Here is a 12,400-nt window from a genome sequence, read left to right on the forward strand (position 1 = left end):
TGGAACGGGGGCCCTGATTGGCTGGCCTTGAGTCTGACCAGATGTGGTTCAGGTGGACAGATCATTGTTCAAATAATGGCTGTTCCTCCGTGACCATGTGGACAGAGGTGGAGGGAAAGAAGCAGTGCCAGAAAAGTATGGGTTGGACAACAAAACAGTAGTTATCCCCCATAACAGGGTTTCTCAGCCAGGGCAATTGCGTCTCCCAGGGGACAGTGGCTAATGTCTGGAGACATTTTTGGTTGTCACAACTGGGAGGGAGGGGTGCTACTGGCATCTAGTGCATAGAGGCCAGGGATGCTTTAAAAATCCTGCAGTGCACAGGACAGCCCCCCACAGCAAAGAATTTTCCAGCCCCAAATGGCAGCAGTGCCAAGATTGAGAACGCTCTGCAAGGACGCCCCAGAGGGAGCAGCCTGGTGAACAGCAGGCAGAGCCCCAGGCCTTCCCGAGTTTTAGCAGAGTGCCTCTGTGCTCATTAAATACCTGTTCTGAGGCATGCAAACACACGTAATACAGACCTGGGAAGAAGGGAGCAGTGATGCCTTAATTTGTACAGATTGGCAACTCCGTGGCTATTTTTCTCCCTGGCGTCACAAACCTGTGTTCACACCCAGGTCAAGTCTGGTCTCAGGCTAACCTCAGCAGACACATTCATTTCAGAAATCTCTCTTTTACACTGCATGTTGCATCTCTCCCCCATCTTTCATTTTTCCTACTTCCCTGAAAATCATCACATACTATAAACACATGACTCTTCTTTTCCCCCCAGCTCTAATTTGCTGTGTTTTTGCCATTTGTGTCCCTGTGTGTCTGGATGGTAAGCTTTACAGGGTTGGGACCCAGTCATTGATTTGTTTCTGGTCACTGTTCACTCAGTCTTAGTATGATGCTCTGCACACAGCAAGTGCCAGCTGTTAGATGGGTTTGCACTTTCCCACTAGAGTCGATCCATGGTTCTCAGATGCTAATCTGTGGTGCTGGGCTGGTGCGACAGTCACAGTTTAATAAATCTGAATGTTTATTAAAAATACTGATTCCTGGGCATCAGCCCCAGAGAGTCAGTTGAGTAGGTCAGAAGTGGGTACCTGGAATTTGGTGTTTTTTATGAGCACCCCAGGTGATTCTGAGACTTAGAGGTTAGTTACCGAGAATGAATTATTGTGACCCTAGCAGTTAGTTAAGTCTTTCTGGAAATAAGCCCAGAGCAAGGGCAATTATCAGAAAGACCCAGTTGGACCAGTTTGAGTCTTCTCTTTCTGCTAGAGTTTACAGGGGTCCCTGACAGTCATTGATTGAGTTTGGATTTTTTTTTTTTTTAAGTTACTATGCCGGCTGGGCTGATAAGTACCACGGGAAAACCATTCCCATCGATGGGGACTACTTCAGCTACACTCGCCATGAACCTGTGGGAGTGTGCGGGCAGATCATCCCGGTGAGTGTTAGACTCGTAATAAACAAATGAAGGTTTATCAGGAGTGCTGTGAGAGGCAGCAATCTTGGGCAGGTTCATTGCCAAGGTGGGAGGGTCTGTGGGGTGATGTTGGAAGGCGGCCTGGGCAGTGGTTGAGAACATGGTCTTTAACAAAGCCAACCAGCGCTGCCACGGGTGAACTCTGTGACCTTGGGCAAGTCACTTATCCCCCTAGGACTTGGTTTCCTTATCTGAAAAGTGGAAGTGATAGTAGCTGTCTTAGGGCAGTAGGGAGGATTGAATGCGGTGATGTAGCATGGTGCCTAGTATGGAAAAGCATGAATGCGAGTCACTAATATCATCATCCACCACCTGCCTTGTTCATCTGTCTTAAACCTACAATTGAGCTGTGAGGGGAACACGAGAGGCTCAGAGAACCTGGTGTTGCTTCTGCTCTCCGGCTGCCACTTGCTGCTGCCAGTGCAGCTCTCGGCTGAGATTTCGGGAGTGGCTGTTGTTGATTGCAGTGGAACTTCCCGCTCTTGATGCAAGCATGGAAACTGGGCCCAGCCTTGGCGACTGGAAACGTGGTTGTGATGAAGGTGGCTGAGCAGACTCCACTCACTGCCCTCTATGTGGCCAACTTGATTAAGGAGGTGCGTGGCTTGCGTCCATCTTGACCTCTATATGCCTTTGTAGAGGCTTGCTCTATAGGACTGCTGATGAGGGGCCCCCGTAGTGGGGGTGGGTATTTGGAGAGAAGGGACTGAACCCCCCTCATCCCTGCTCATCACACTTCAGCCGAAGTGACCCGCACCACCTCTCTTCTACACTGGGTTTCACTGCAAGACCCCTCTGGAGAATGAAAACCATTCTAAGTGAGTGCCATGGGGGCAGGGGCAAAGGGCACAGGGAATCCCACAAAACAGGCTTCTTGCTGCACCATTTAGAATTCCTGAGCAGTACCCGGTAAGACTGCTCACCTGTGTGCTGGGCAGACTGCCTCAGCTTCTGGGAGGGGATGTGTATTCTTCTGTCCAGACCCTTTGTAGCGGGAGAACGACTCCCAGTGTCCCTGGTGTTTGCCTACAGGCCGGCTTTCCTCCTGGCGTGGTCAATATCATACCTGGATTTGGCCCCACGGCTGGGGCCGCCATCGCCTCCCATGAGGATGTGGACAAAGTGGCCTTCACAGGCTCCACTGAGGTAAGGCATCCTAGGACCTCAAGCTTGTGGTATGTTTGGCTCAAGTGCCCCCAGTCCTCAAAGGATGATGCGTTCAAGACCAACCTCTGGGGGACTTTCCTGGCGGTCCAGTGGTTAGGGCTCAGCGCTTTCACCGCTGTGGCCCAGGTTCAGTCCCTGGTTGGGGAACTAAGATCCCGCAAGCCGTGCAGCGCAGCTAAAATAAAGTAAAATAAGATTAGCCTCTGGGTACTGCATGGGGGTCTGCCCCAGCACTGCCTGCGTAGCTCAAGTGAGGGGCCCCGTGTGTGCCAGCAGGGACCATCAGGGTGGAGCCCTTTGTGGATTGGTTGATACTCCAGCTGCTGTAGGGGGTGGCCTGGCACCCCATGTGGGATAAAGAGGCCAGGACTGTCTAGACTTTATAAAGCCCAGAGCTGACTGCCTGCCCAAGGTCAAAGCACCTCGGCCGTGTCAGACTCCTTGACTGGCACTGCCCTGGCGATTAAAGAGAGTGGGCTTCAGGGAGACATGAGTTCAAATCCCAGCCTTGCCATTATGACATGAGGCAATTCACTGAGTGTCTTTGGGGGCTCCATTCATTGTGTTTAAAATGAGGATGGCAGTATCTATGCAGTACAGACAGTGGGTGTGCTGTAGTGGGGAAGATAATGCGCTTTGGAGTCAAACTAACTGTTTCAGCAGCACTTACTTAGCTATGCGACCTTAGGCAAGTCAGCCTCCTAAAGCCTCCTTGTCCCCACCTGTAAAATAGGGATAATAACTGTGCCCACCTCCCGGGGTTGGCCAGAGTGAGATAAAGCTTATGATGTATTCAGCAAAAGTCTAGCCCAGAGTAAGTGCTCAGTGAGTGAATGAATGAATGAATGAGTGAGTGCTGCTCTGTGCCAGGCCCCGGAGAGACAAAGACATATAATATGCCTGGGGATTCCTTAAACATAATCACCTTGAAAGCAGGGACAAAATTCCTTTTTCTATCCTTGAATTCTTGGAAGGCTTCATTGCATGACTTTAGAGAAGGCATGCTGAATAGTATAATAAAGGTGATCTTTAAAATGATCCTCGAGGTAAAGATACCTTCAGATGTTCATTCTGTACGCAGAGATGGCGGTTGCGGGAGGGCAGAACTGTGGCCTAGATGACACAGTCCAGGCTCTTTCTTGGCTTAGTCACCACCTAAATTAATGCCTCAAGGGGATGTTGAGAATCTTACAGATGGGATGGTTTCTTTCTTTCTTTTTTTTTTTTTTAATTAATTAATTAATTTATTTTTGGCTGTGTTGGGTCTTCGTTGCTGTGCGCGGGCTTTCTCTAGCTGCAGTGAGCGGGGGCTACTCTTCGTTGCAGTGCGCGGGCTTCTTATTGCAGTGGCTTCTCTTGTTGCGGAGCACGGGCTCTAGGTGCGGGCTTCAGTAGTTGTGGCTCGTGGGCTCTAGGCGCGCGGGCTTCAGTAGTTGTGGCATATGGGCTTAGTTGCTCCGCGGCATGTGGGATCTTCCTGGACCAGGGCTCGTACCCGTGTCCCCTGCATTGGCAGGTGGATTCTTAACCACTGCGCCACCGGGGAAGTCAGATGGGATGGTTTCTTGACCACGGTATGTGTGTTCATTCAACAGATAAGCACAGGGGTGTCTTTGTACCAGGCTATTGGAATATGGAGGTGAGAAGCACCCCATCCTTGCCCTGTGCTAGGAGATACCATTTAAAACACTGAGAATGAGGCAGGATAGCAGGTCTGAACTGGTGCTGGATGCAGTTTGCCCAAATGTGAATTCTGATTCCACATTTACTGTGTGACTTTGGGCAAGTGACTTGACCACTCTGAGCTATAGCTCCCACATTTCTATATCAAGGGAAAGAGTCGGCCCTACCTCTGAGGTTGTTGTGAGGGTTGAACTTAATGCACACAAAACACTTAGCACAGTGTCTGGTATGTAGGTGGTGCTGAGTGTAGAAGCCACACAGCAATGACCCTGCTCGTGTCGTTACTGTCATGGTCACCCTAGGAGCTCAGAGGATGGGGCAGTGATGGTAAGTGAATGGCCAGATTTGGTGAAATTCTCCAGGTCTCTTGTAGTCCAGCTACTCCCTCAGGTTGTGGGGGCTTCTGTTCTGTGTGTCTGAGAACATTTGGTTTTGTTTTCCTCCGCTGAGTTTGTTTCTGTTCCTGCTTCCCTATAGGTTGGCCACCTAATCCAGACTGCTGCGGGGAACAGTAACCTCAAGAGAGTGACCCTGGAGCTAGGAGGAAAGAGTCCCAATATCATCATGTCAGATGCTGACAGTAAGTTTTCAGGGGGGAGGTCTGATATCAACCTGCCACTAGCTCTGTATTCTGTGGTCCCACTCAGTTCCGCAATCCTCAGCATCCCTCGTTTTTGGTTTCTGCCCCCAGGGCCTCAGGATGAAAGTAAGACTCCTCAGCATGGCCCTCTGGCCTACACGATGTGGCCTCTCCCCCAGCCTTTCTCCTCTCTGCTCCCTATAATCCAGCCAGGCTGAGATACTCACTTGCACAAGCTTGCAGCATGCTTTCAGATTAGACTACTTTTCTTCCATCACATCCCTTTTCCTGGTCCTGCTGAGGTGCTCCCAGATTCGTCCTCCTTGAGGGAGTCTTCCCTGATGGCCATAGGCCAGCTGGTTTGGTCCTCCAGCCGCCCTTGGCTCCATTACCACAGTGGGTGATGACCACTCTCTTTCGTGTCTATCTGCCACTTGGTCTCCACACTCAGAGAAGGGAGCGATCGGCCCTGCCTTGTTCCCACACAGAGTCTGGCACCCAGCAGGCACGAACGCTGTTGGTAGTGTTAACGGGTTAAGGGTAGCAGCCACCGGGGCCAGGCTCCTCCTTATCCTCTTCTCATGGTTGCCTTCTGCCTCTGCAGTGGACTGGGCTGTGGAGCAGGCCCACTTCGCCCTGTTCTTCAACCAGGGCCAGTGCTGCTGTGCAGGCTCCCGGACCTTTGTGCAGGAGGACATTTATGCCAAGTTTGTGGAGCGGAGTGTTGCCCGGGCCAGGTCTCGTGTGGTCGGGAACCCCTTTGACAGCCAGACTGAGCAGGGGCCGCAGGTAAGCCCCGTGGTTGCACGCAGGTCTCGGTGTCCGGAGCCACCATGGAGAAGCGGAAAGGGCCTTGGACTCTGAATCCGGCAGGCCTGGCTTCAAGTCTCAGCTCTGCCAGGTACCAGCTGTGTGCCCTTGGGAAGCCACATGCTGTCTCTGAGCCACCATTCTCTCATCCATAAAGCCTGCCCTTTGTAACTCACAGAGTGGCCGTGAAGTGGAAATTAATAATGGAAAGCCCTTTGTAAATTACATACACATAATAAATAGGAGGAATGGCTGTGAGAAAGGGAATGCATGTTTCCTGGACCTTGGCCATCCATATAAATGCATCTACCAGAAAGACACACGCATACCTGTTAATCGCAGTTACCTCTGGGAGGAGGGCGGAGGGCCGTGGTAGCAGAGGGACTTCATTTCACTTTATACTCTTCTGAGCTGTTTGATTTAAAATATAAAAAAAATTTTTTTTTTTTCCATGAGCATGTATTCATTTTAACTAATAAAAATATAGTCAATAATAATTATAACAAAAGGAAACACAGTGCCTCACCCCACCACTTCCTCTCACATCCTGATCCTTTTTCCAGCATTGGCCTTAGACCTAGCCTGTCTTGGGCTCACTCTCCACAGAGCCCTGTGCTGGCCTCCTCCAGCCTCCTCCTCCCAGGGCTGAGGAATCCACTGGGTCAGGGATGCTTCCTCCCACAAATCCCTTGCACGCGGCCCTGAGCCCACTTCTGGGGCCAACGGGGGCCTCTCTGCAGGCTTCATTGTCCTGGGGGCGTCTGCGTTCCTTGTGTCTACTCCCCAGGCTCCAGTGCTGGCCAAGGCAGCCTTTTTTTTTCTTTTAATTAATAGATTCTATTTTTTTAGAAAAATGAGCAGAAACTACAGAGTTCCCATATATCCCCTAACCTCCCCATCCCCTAGTTTCTCCTATTATTAATATCTTGCATTGGTGTGATACATTTGTTATAATTTGATGAGCCAATATTGATATATTATTATTAAATGAAGTCCATAGTTTACATTAGGGTTCACTCCTGGTGTTGTACATTCTGTGGGTTTTGACAAATGAATCAAGGCATGTACCCATGATTACGGTATCACACAGAATAGTTTCAGTGCCCTAAAAATCTCCTGTGCTCCACCAGTTCATTCCTCCCTCCCCCTAAACCCTTGCAACCACTGATCTTTTTACTGTCTCTATAGTTTTGTCTTTTCCAGAATGGCATATAGTTGGAATCATATAGTCTGTAGCCTTTTCAGATTAGGCTTCTTCCTCTTTTTCTTTTTTTTTTCCCCAGATTGCCTTCTTTTACTTAGCAATGTACATTTAAGTTTCCTCTATGTCTTTTCGTGACTTGATGGCTCATTACTTTTCATGGCTGAATAACATGCTACTGAATGGATAGGCCACATTTTCTTTATCCATTCATCTGTTGATAGACCCTTGGGTTGTTTCTACTTTTTAGCTATTGTGAATAGTGCTGCTGTGAATCCCAACGTCTTTTTTTCTCTCATTCTTCTTTGTGGTTTGTGGCTATATAATTAAGGTAATACAAATTTGTATTAAAAACTACATAAAAAAGAGTTTAAAGTAAAAAATAAGATCCCCTTGTCCCCTTCATGTCTATTCCTCGTAGGTAACCACATACACACAGTTACATTTTGGCATGTTTGTTTGAACAAAAGTAGGGTCATATAATATATATCATCCTACAAGCTTCCCCCCTCTTTACAGAACATCTTAGGCTGTCTTTCTGTGTCAGTCAGTGGACAGATCTGTTGTTAATGATGCCAATATATGGATGTGCCATATTAACCAGCTCCTCTACTGATGCATAGTTGGGATTGTTTCCACTTTTTGCTTCTGTAAGATGTTCCCCAGTGACTATCCTTGTTCAGGTCCCTTTGTCACATGTAGAATAAATTCCTGGAAGTTAAATAGCTGGGTCAGAGGATATGAACATCTAATTTTTTGTCTGATATTAATAAGCCATTTGCCCGAAGAGCTGTACCAGCTTACAGTCCTTTCTCTTTTTTTTTAAATTGAGGTGTAATTGACCTATAATGTTGTATCAGTCCTTCTAATAATGTATGAATATTACAGAGTATGCAACATACCCTTGGCATCAATGTATTTTCTTACTATTTAAAATTTTTAGTAATCTCATATTTGAAAAACAAAAACAGTGGGCTTGATATTCATTTCTTTGAGGGCTAATGAGTCTGGAGGAATCTATTCTTATGTTTCTGGCCTTGCTTATTCATGATCTGGCCCATTTCCCAGTTGTCTTCTTGCCTGTGTGGTTCTAAGCCTGCAGCTGGGAGAGGTATGGCTGTAGCATCTCCGTAACTCTGGGTTCCTTCTCCCTCAGGTGGATGAAACTCAGTTTAAGAAAGTCCTTGGCTACATCAAATCTGGGAAGGAGGAGGGGGCGAAGCTGCTGTGTGGTGGAGGGGCGGCTGCTGACCGTGGCTACTTCATCCAGCCCACCGTGTTTGGAGACGTGCAGGATGGCATGACCATCGCAAAGGAGGAGGTAGGCATGGCTCCAGTGCTCGAGGGAGTGCTCCTAGGAGGAGAAGCGGACAGTTCAGTCCAGCATCTTGACCCAGGACCCATCCGCTGGCCTTGGGCCAAATCCTGGCTCTATGCATAAGACAAATGATTTGCAGTTCACGTCTGATCTTGTGCCTCTCCTCTTCAGCCTCTTATGGCTGCCAGTGGTTGGGGAGAACGTCTGAATTCCCCGGCAGAGCCTACAGGTCCTGTGTGTTCTCGTCCCTGCGAGCTGTGAGTCAAGGAATGACTCTTCCCGGCCCTTCTCATGGCCTTCATGTGAGCAGACACTGGACTAGATCAAAGGGCTGACTTCCCCACATGGCAAGAGTCCCTTGATCTTCTCTCCCCCTTGGCACTGATTACGAACCTAGGGCAGCAGCTCCATGTCATTCGTTCGTTCATTTCACAAAATTTGTTTTTAACATCTTTATTGGAGTATAATTGCTTTACAATGGTGTGTTAGTTTCTGCTTTATAACAAAGTGAATCAGCTATACGTATACATATATCCCCATATCCCTTCCCACAAATAATTTTTGAATTCCTACTATGTGAAAGGTGCTCTGCAGACACTGGAGATCAGGGGTATCTGACATGTGTACTCTGCCCTTGTGGATTTCAGACTCACTCCACTTCCCCCAGCAGGATGAAGCCCTTTAGCGGCCCTATGCAGGGAAAACATTATACTGCCACCCCCTTTCATGGATAATTCAAAATAAAATAATATTAAAATGCAAAATCAGGGTAAGAGAGTACAACAGAGTTCTGCCTCTTTTCCCATCATGACTACTTTGATGCTTTTTTTTTTTTTTTTTAATCTTGATGGTAATGGAAAATATCCATTTTCTAGAAGGGCAGGGGCTGCCTTTGCTTTGCTAGTGCCCAAAGTGCAAGATGCCCCGTCTCGCAGTCCTTGCTCCAACCATGATGGGCTCCTGGCAGTCTTCTCGCACCTCCGTCTTGACACTCTCCACCCAGTCCTAGAATCAGTCATTTCTTCAAGAAGTCCTAGTTCCTTTTAGTGGAGAATGGGATTTTTTAAGAATGGGTGCTGCGTGTGCCGGTGCCTGGAACTCCATTTCCCTCCTCCCTGCTCCTCACCCTCACTCTGGTTTGGCTAGTTTCTGCTCGTGTGGTGTCACAGCTTGACTATCACCTCTTGAGGCCTTCGCTGATCCCCTGCCTCCCACCACTCAGGCCAGGTAGCTCCTCTGGGCTCCCACCACTTGTCACGGTCACATGCCAATCACTTGATTACATCAGGATCTGTTCCCCGGGGTCTCTCCCCTGATAGGGCTGAGAGCAGCCACACCCCAACCGCAACAAGCACACCTAGCTCCCATGTTTTGGTTTCCAAAGCCCACTAAAGCCCACTAAAAGGAACCAGGATGCCTTGAAGAAATGGCTCAGAAATAGGGCAGGGAAAGTATAAGATAAACTCAGAGCATCTTGAGATCAGAGACCCTATTTTGTTCATAGCTTTTTCTTCAGCATCTAGTGTTGCTGAATGACTGAAATTCTTTGAAACTAAATCTCCATGTGACCTGTCAGTGCAAGCCCCTACCTCACAGGACTGTTTAGAAATAAGATAAGGTATGTAAGGTCCATGGCACATAGAAGGTCCCCTTAGCTTCCTTCCCTTTGTATTCCAGTGAGTGTGGGAGCTGTCGTCTCCCTCTGGAACTGTTAGGGTGTGTCTGGGGGCTTGTTACCACATCTGGAATCATCTGCTTAGCGCTGTGGAAAGCTGGGTAACAGGTGGTTCCGTGTCTGCCCCACCCACCCATTGTGCTCTCTAACCCCAGATCTTTGGGCCAGTGATGCAGATTCTGAAGTTCAAGACCATAGAGGAAGTCGTTAGGAGAGCCAACAATTCCAAGTATGGGCTGGCCGCAGCTGTCTTCACAAAGGACTTGGACAAGGCCAATTATCTGTCCCAAGCCCTCCAGGCTGGCACCGTGTGGTAAGTGCCTCCCAGCAGCCTCTCGCAACCCAGGTAGAGATCCCCAAGCCGGGGTCTTCTGGAATCCACTACTCACATCCCAGAATTGGGGTGCCGGGCTTAGTTCCTCCTGGGTCAGGTTGTGGTATAGCAGATAGGGATGTCCTTCCCCCTCTCCTCCAGATTAAACTTCCCTCCAGTGCATATGCCCGTGCAGCTGTTCTTGGGCAAGCAGATGGATGACTGGGGCTCCTTACCAAGCTGTAACAAGAGCAGGAGACCAGAGCTGAGGGCCCACATCTTTGTAAACACTGGTCTTAAAAGCTTAGCACCAATTGCACACCCACTAGAATGGCTGTAATTTATTTATTTTTAATTAAAAAAATTTATTTTATTTTATTTTATTTTTGGCTGCGTTGGGTCTTTGTTGCTGCACGTGGGCTTTTTTCTGGTTGCGGCGAGTGGGGGCTACTCTTTGTTGTGGTGCATGGGCTTCTCATTGCGGTAGCTTCTCTTGTTGTGAAGCACGGGCTCTAGGCATGTGGGCTTCAGTAGTTGTGGCTTGCGGGCTCTAGAGCACAGGCTCAGTAGTTGTGGCACATGGGCTTAGTTGCTCCGCGGCATGTGGGATCTTCCTGGATCAGGGCTTGAACCCGTGTCTCCTGCACTGGCAGGCGGATTCTTAACCACTGCGCCACCAGGGAAGCCCCGATGGCTGTAATTTAAAAAACAGAAAATACCAAGTGTTGGTTAGGATGTGGAGAAACTGGAACCCTTATACGTTGCTGTTGGGAATATAAAATGTTGCAGCCACTAGAAAAGTCTGGCAGTTCTCAATAAGTTAAACATAGAATTATCATAGGACCCAGTGATTCCACTCCTGGGTACATACCCAAGAGAAAAAAAACATACATCCACACAAAAAAGTGTATCTGAATGTTCACAGATTATTCACAGTAGTCAAAAGGTGGAAACAACCTAACTGTCCATCAACTGATGAATGGATACACAAAATGTGGTTTCTCTGTGCAATGGAAATATTCAGCCATAAAAAGGAATGAAGTACTGATAACCTGCTACAGCATGGAAAACATAATACTAAATGAAATAAGCCAGACACAGAAGGTCACATATTATATGATTCCATTATATGACATGTCCAGAATAGGCAAATCCATAGAAAGAGAAAGTAGATTAGGGGCTGCCAGAGGCTGAAGGAGCGGGGGAATGGGGAGTAACTGCTTATTGGGTATAGGGTTTCTTTCTGGGGTGATAAATGTTCTGGAATTATATAGAGGTAATGGTTGCACAACATTGTGAATACATTATAAAGCACTGAATATACTATAAAGCACCTTTAAAGTGGTGAGTTTTAAATTCAGTTAAAATTTAATAATTTTAAAAAATTGCCCCAAAAAGCTTAATACCCAATTAGCAAAAATGATTCATTAAAATGGGAAGCTAGCATGTGGTGCACCCCGTTACTGACATCCATGTGTGGCCACATCATGAAGGATGAGATGACTTAAGGCTTTATTTCATGTGGCCTGCTTTTGACTCCTATATAGCTAGCTATTAGTGGGGTTCTACCAATCCATTTTTCTCAATAAAATTTTAGAACAATACAGGAGGTCCGAGGGGTATGATGCTTATCCCCCACCCCAAGAGTTACTTCTAAAATCTCATCTTAAATTATAGGGTCAACTGCTATGATGTGTTTGGGGCCCAGTCACCGTTTGGTGGCTACAAGCTGTCTGGGAGCGGCCGGGAGCTGGGAGAGTATGGGCTTCAGGCATACACTGAAGTGAAAACTGTGAGTATGGGCACCTTCTCAGCCCTCTCCCTCGTGCTGGGGTCCATCAGTATTGACTGCTAGTTTCTTGTTTTAAGCCATGGAAGCTACCAGAGAGGGTAAAGACCCAGTCTCTGCTGTGTCTCATGAGGAATAAGTAGGGACTTGACCACCACTATGCCTACACAGTCCTTTGCTGGGCTTTGTTATACACTGAGTACTGTAAAACCTGAGAGGAGGCAAAGATCCCAGTGGGCTGAAGCAGCGAGGAAAAACTTCTAATAAGAATCAAGCTACGACGCATTAGATATCAAGGGCCATATCCTTTGCTTCTGCAATCCTGAAGAACTAATCAGAAATAGAAAGAAAGCTTTATTTCCATAAATAGCCATCACAGCATTCTCCAAC

The 12,400-nt window shown here is 47.8% G+C and overlaps 1 protein-coding gene across 1 annotated transcript in view; it reads left to right on the top strand.

Annotated features, from left to right (window-relative positions):
- ALDH2 (aldehyde dehydrogenase 2 family member) overlaps positions 1 to 12,400 on the top strand; it is a 29,551-nt gene that overhangs the window by 14,914 nt on the left and 2,237 nt on the right. Inside the window, exons 5-12 of the mRNA XM_082353691.1 lie at positions 1,324 to 1,435; positions 1,942 to 2,070; positions 2,507 to 2,620; positions 4,802 to 4,904; positions 5,509 to 5,693; positions 8,072 to 8,236; positions 10,064 to 10,221; positions 11,899 to 12,013. Of these exons, the coding sequence (XP_082209817.1) occupies positions 1,324 to 1,435; positions 1,942 to 2,070; positions 2,507 to 2,620; positions 4,802 to 4,904; positions 5,509 to 5,693; positions 8,072 to 8,236; positions 10,064 to 10,221; positions 11,899 to 12,013 (1,081 nt within the window). The remainder of the gene's footprint in view (positions 1 to 1,323; positions 1,436 to 1,941; positions 2,071 to 2,506; positions 2,621 to 4,801; positions 4,905 to 5,508; positions 5,694 to 8,071; positions 8,237 to 10,063; positions 10,222 to 11,898; positions 12,014 to 12,400) is intronic.

The sequence above is a fragment of the Balaenoptera borealis genome, assembly GCF_965194805.1.
Source record: "Balaenoptera borealis genome assembly, chromosome: 14".
Taxonomy (NCBI): Eukaryota; Metazoa; Chordata; class Mammalia; order Artiodactyla; family Balaenopteridae; genus Balaenoptera; species Balaenoptera borealis.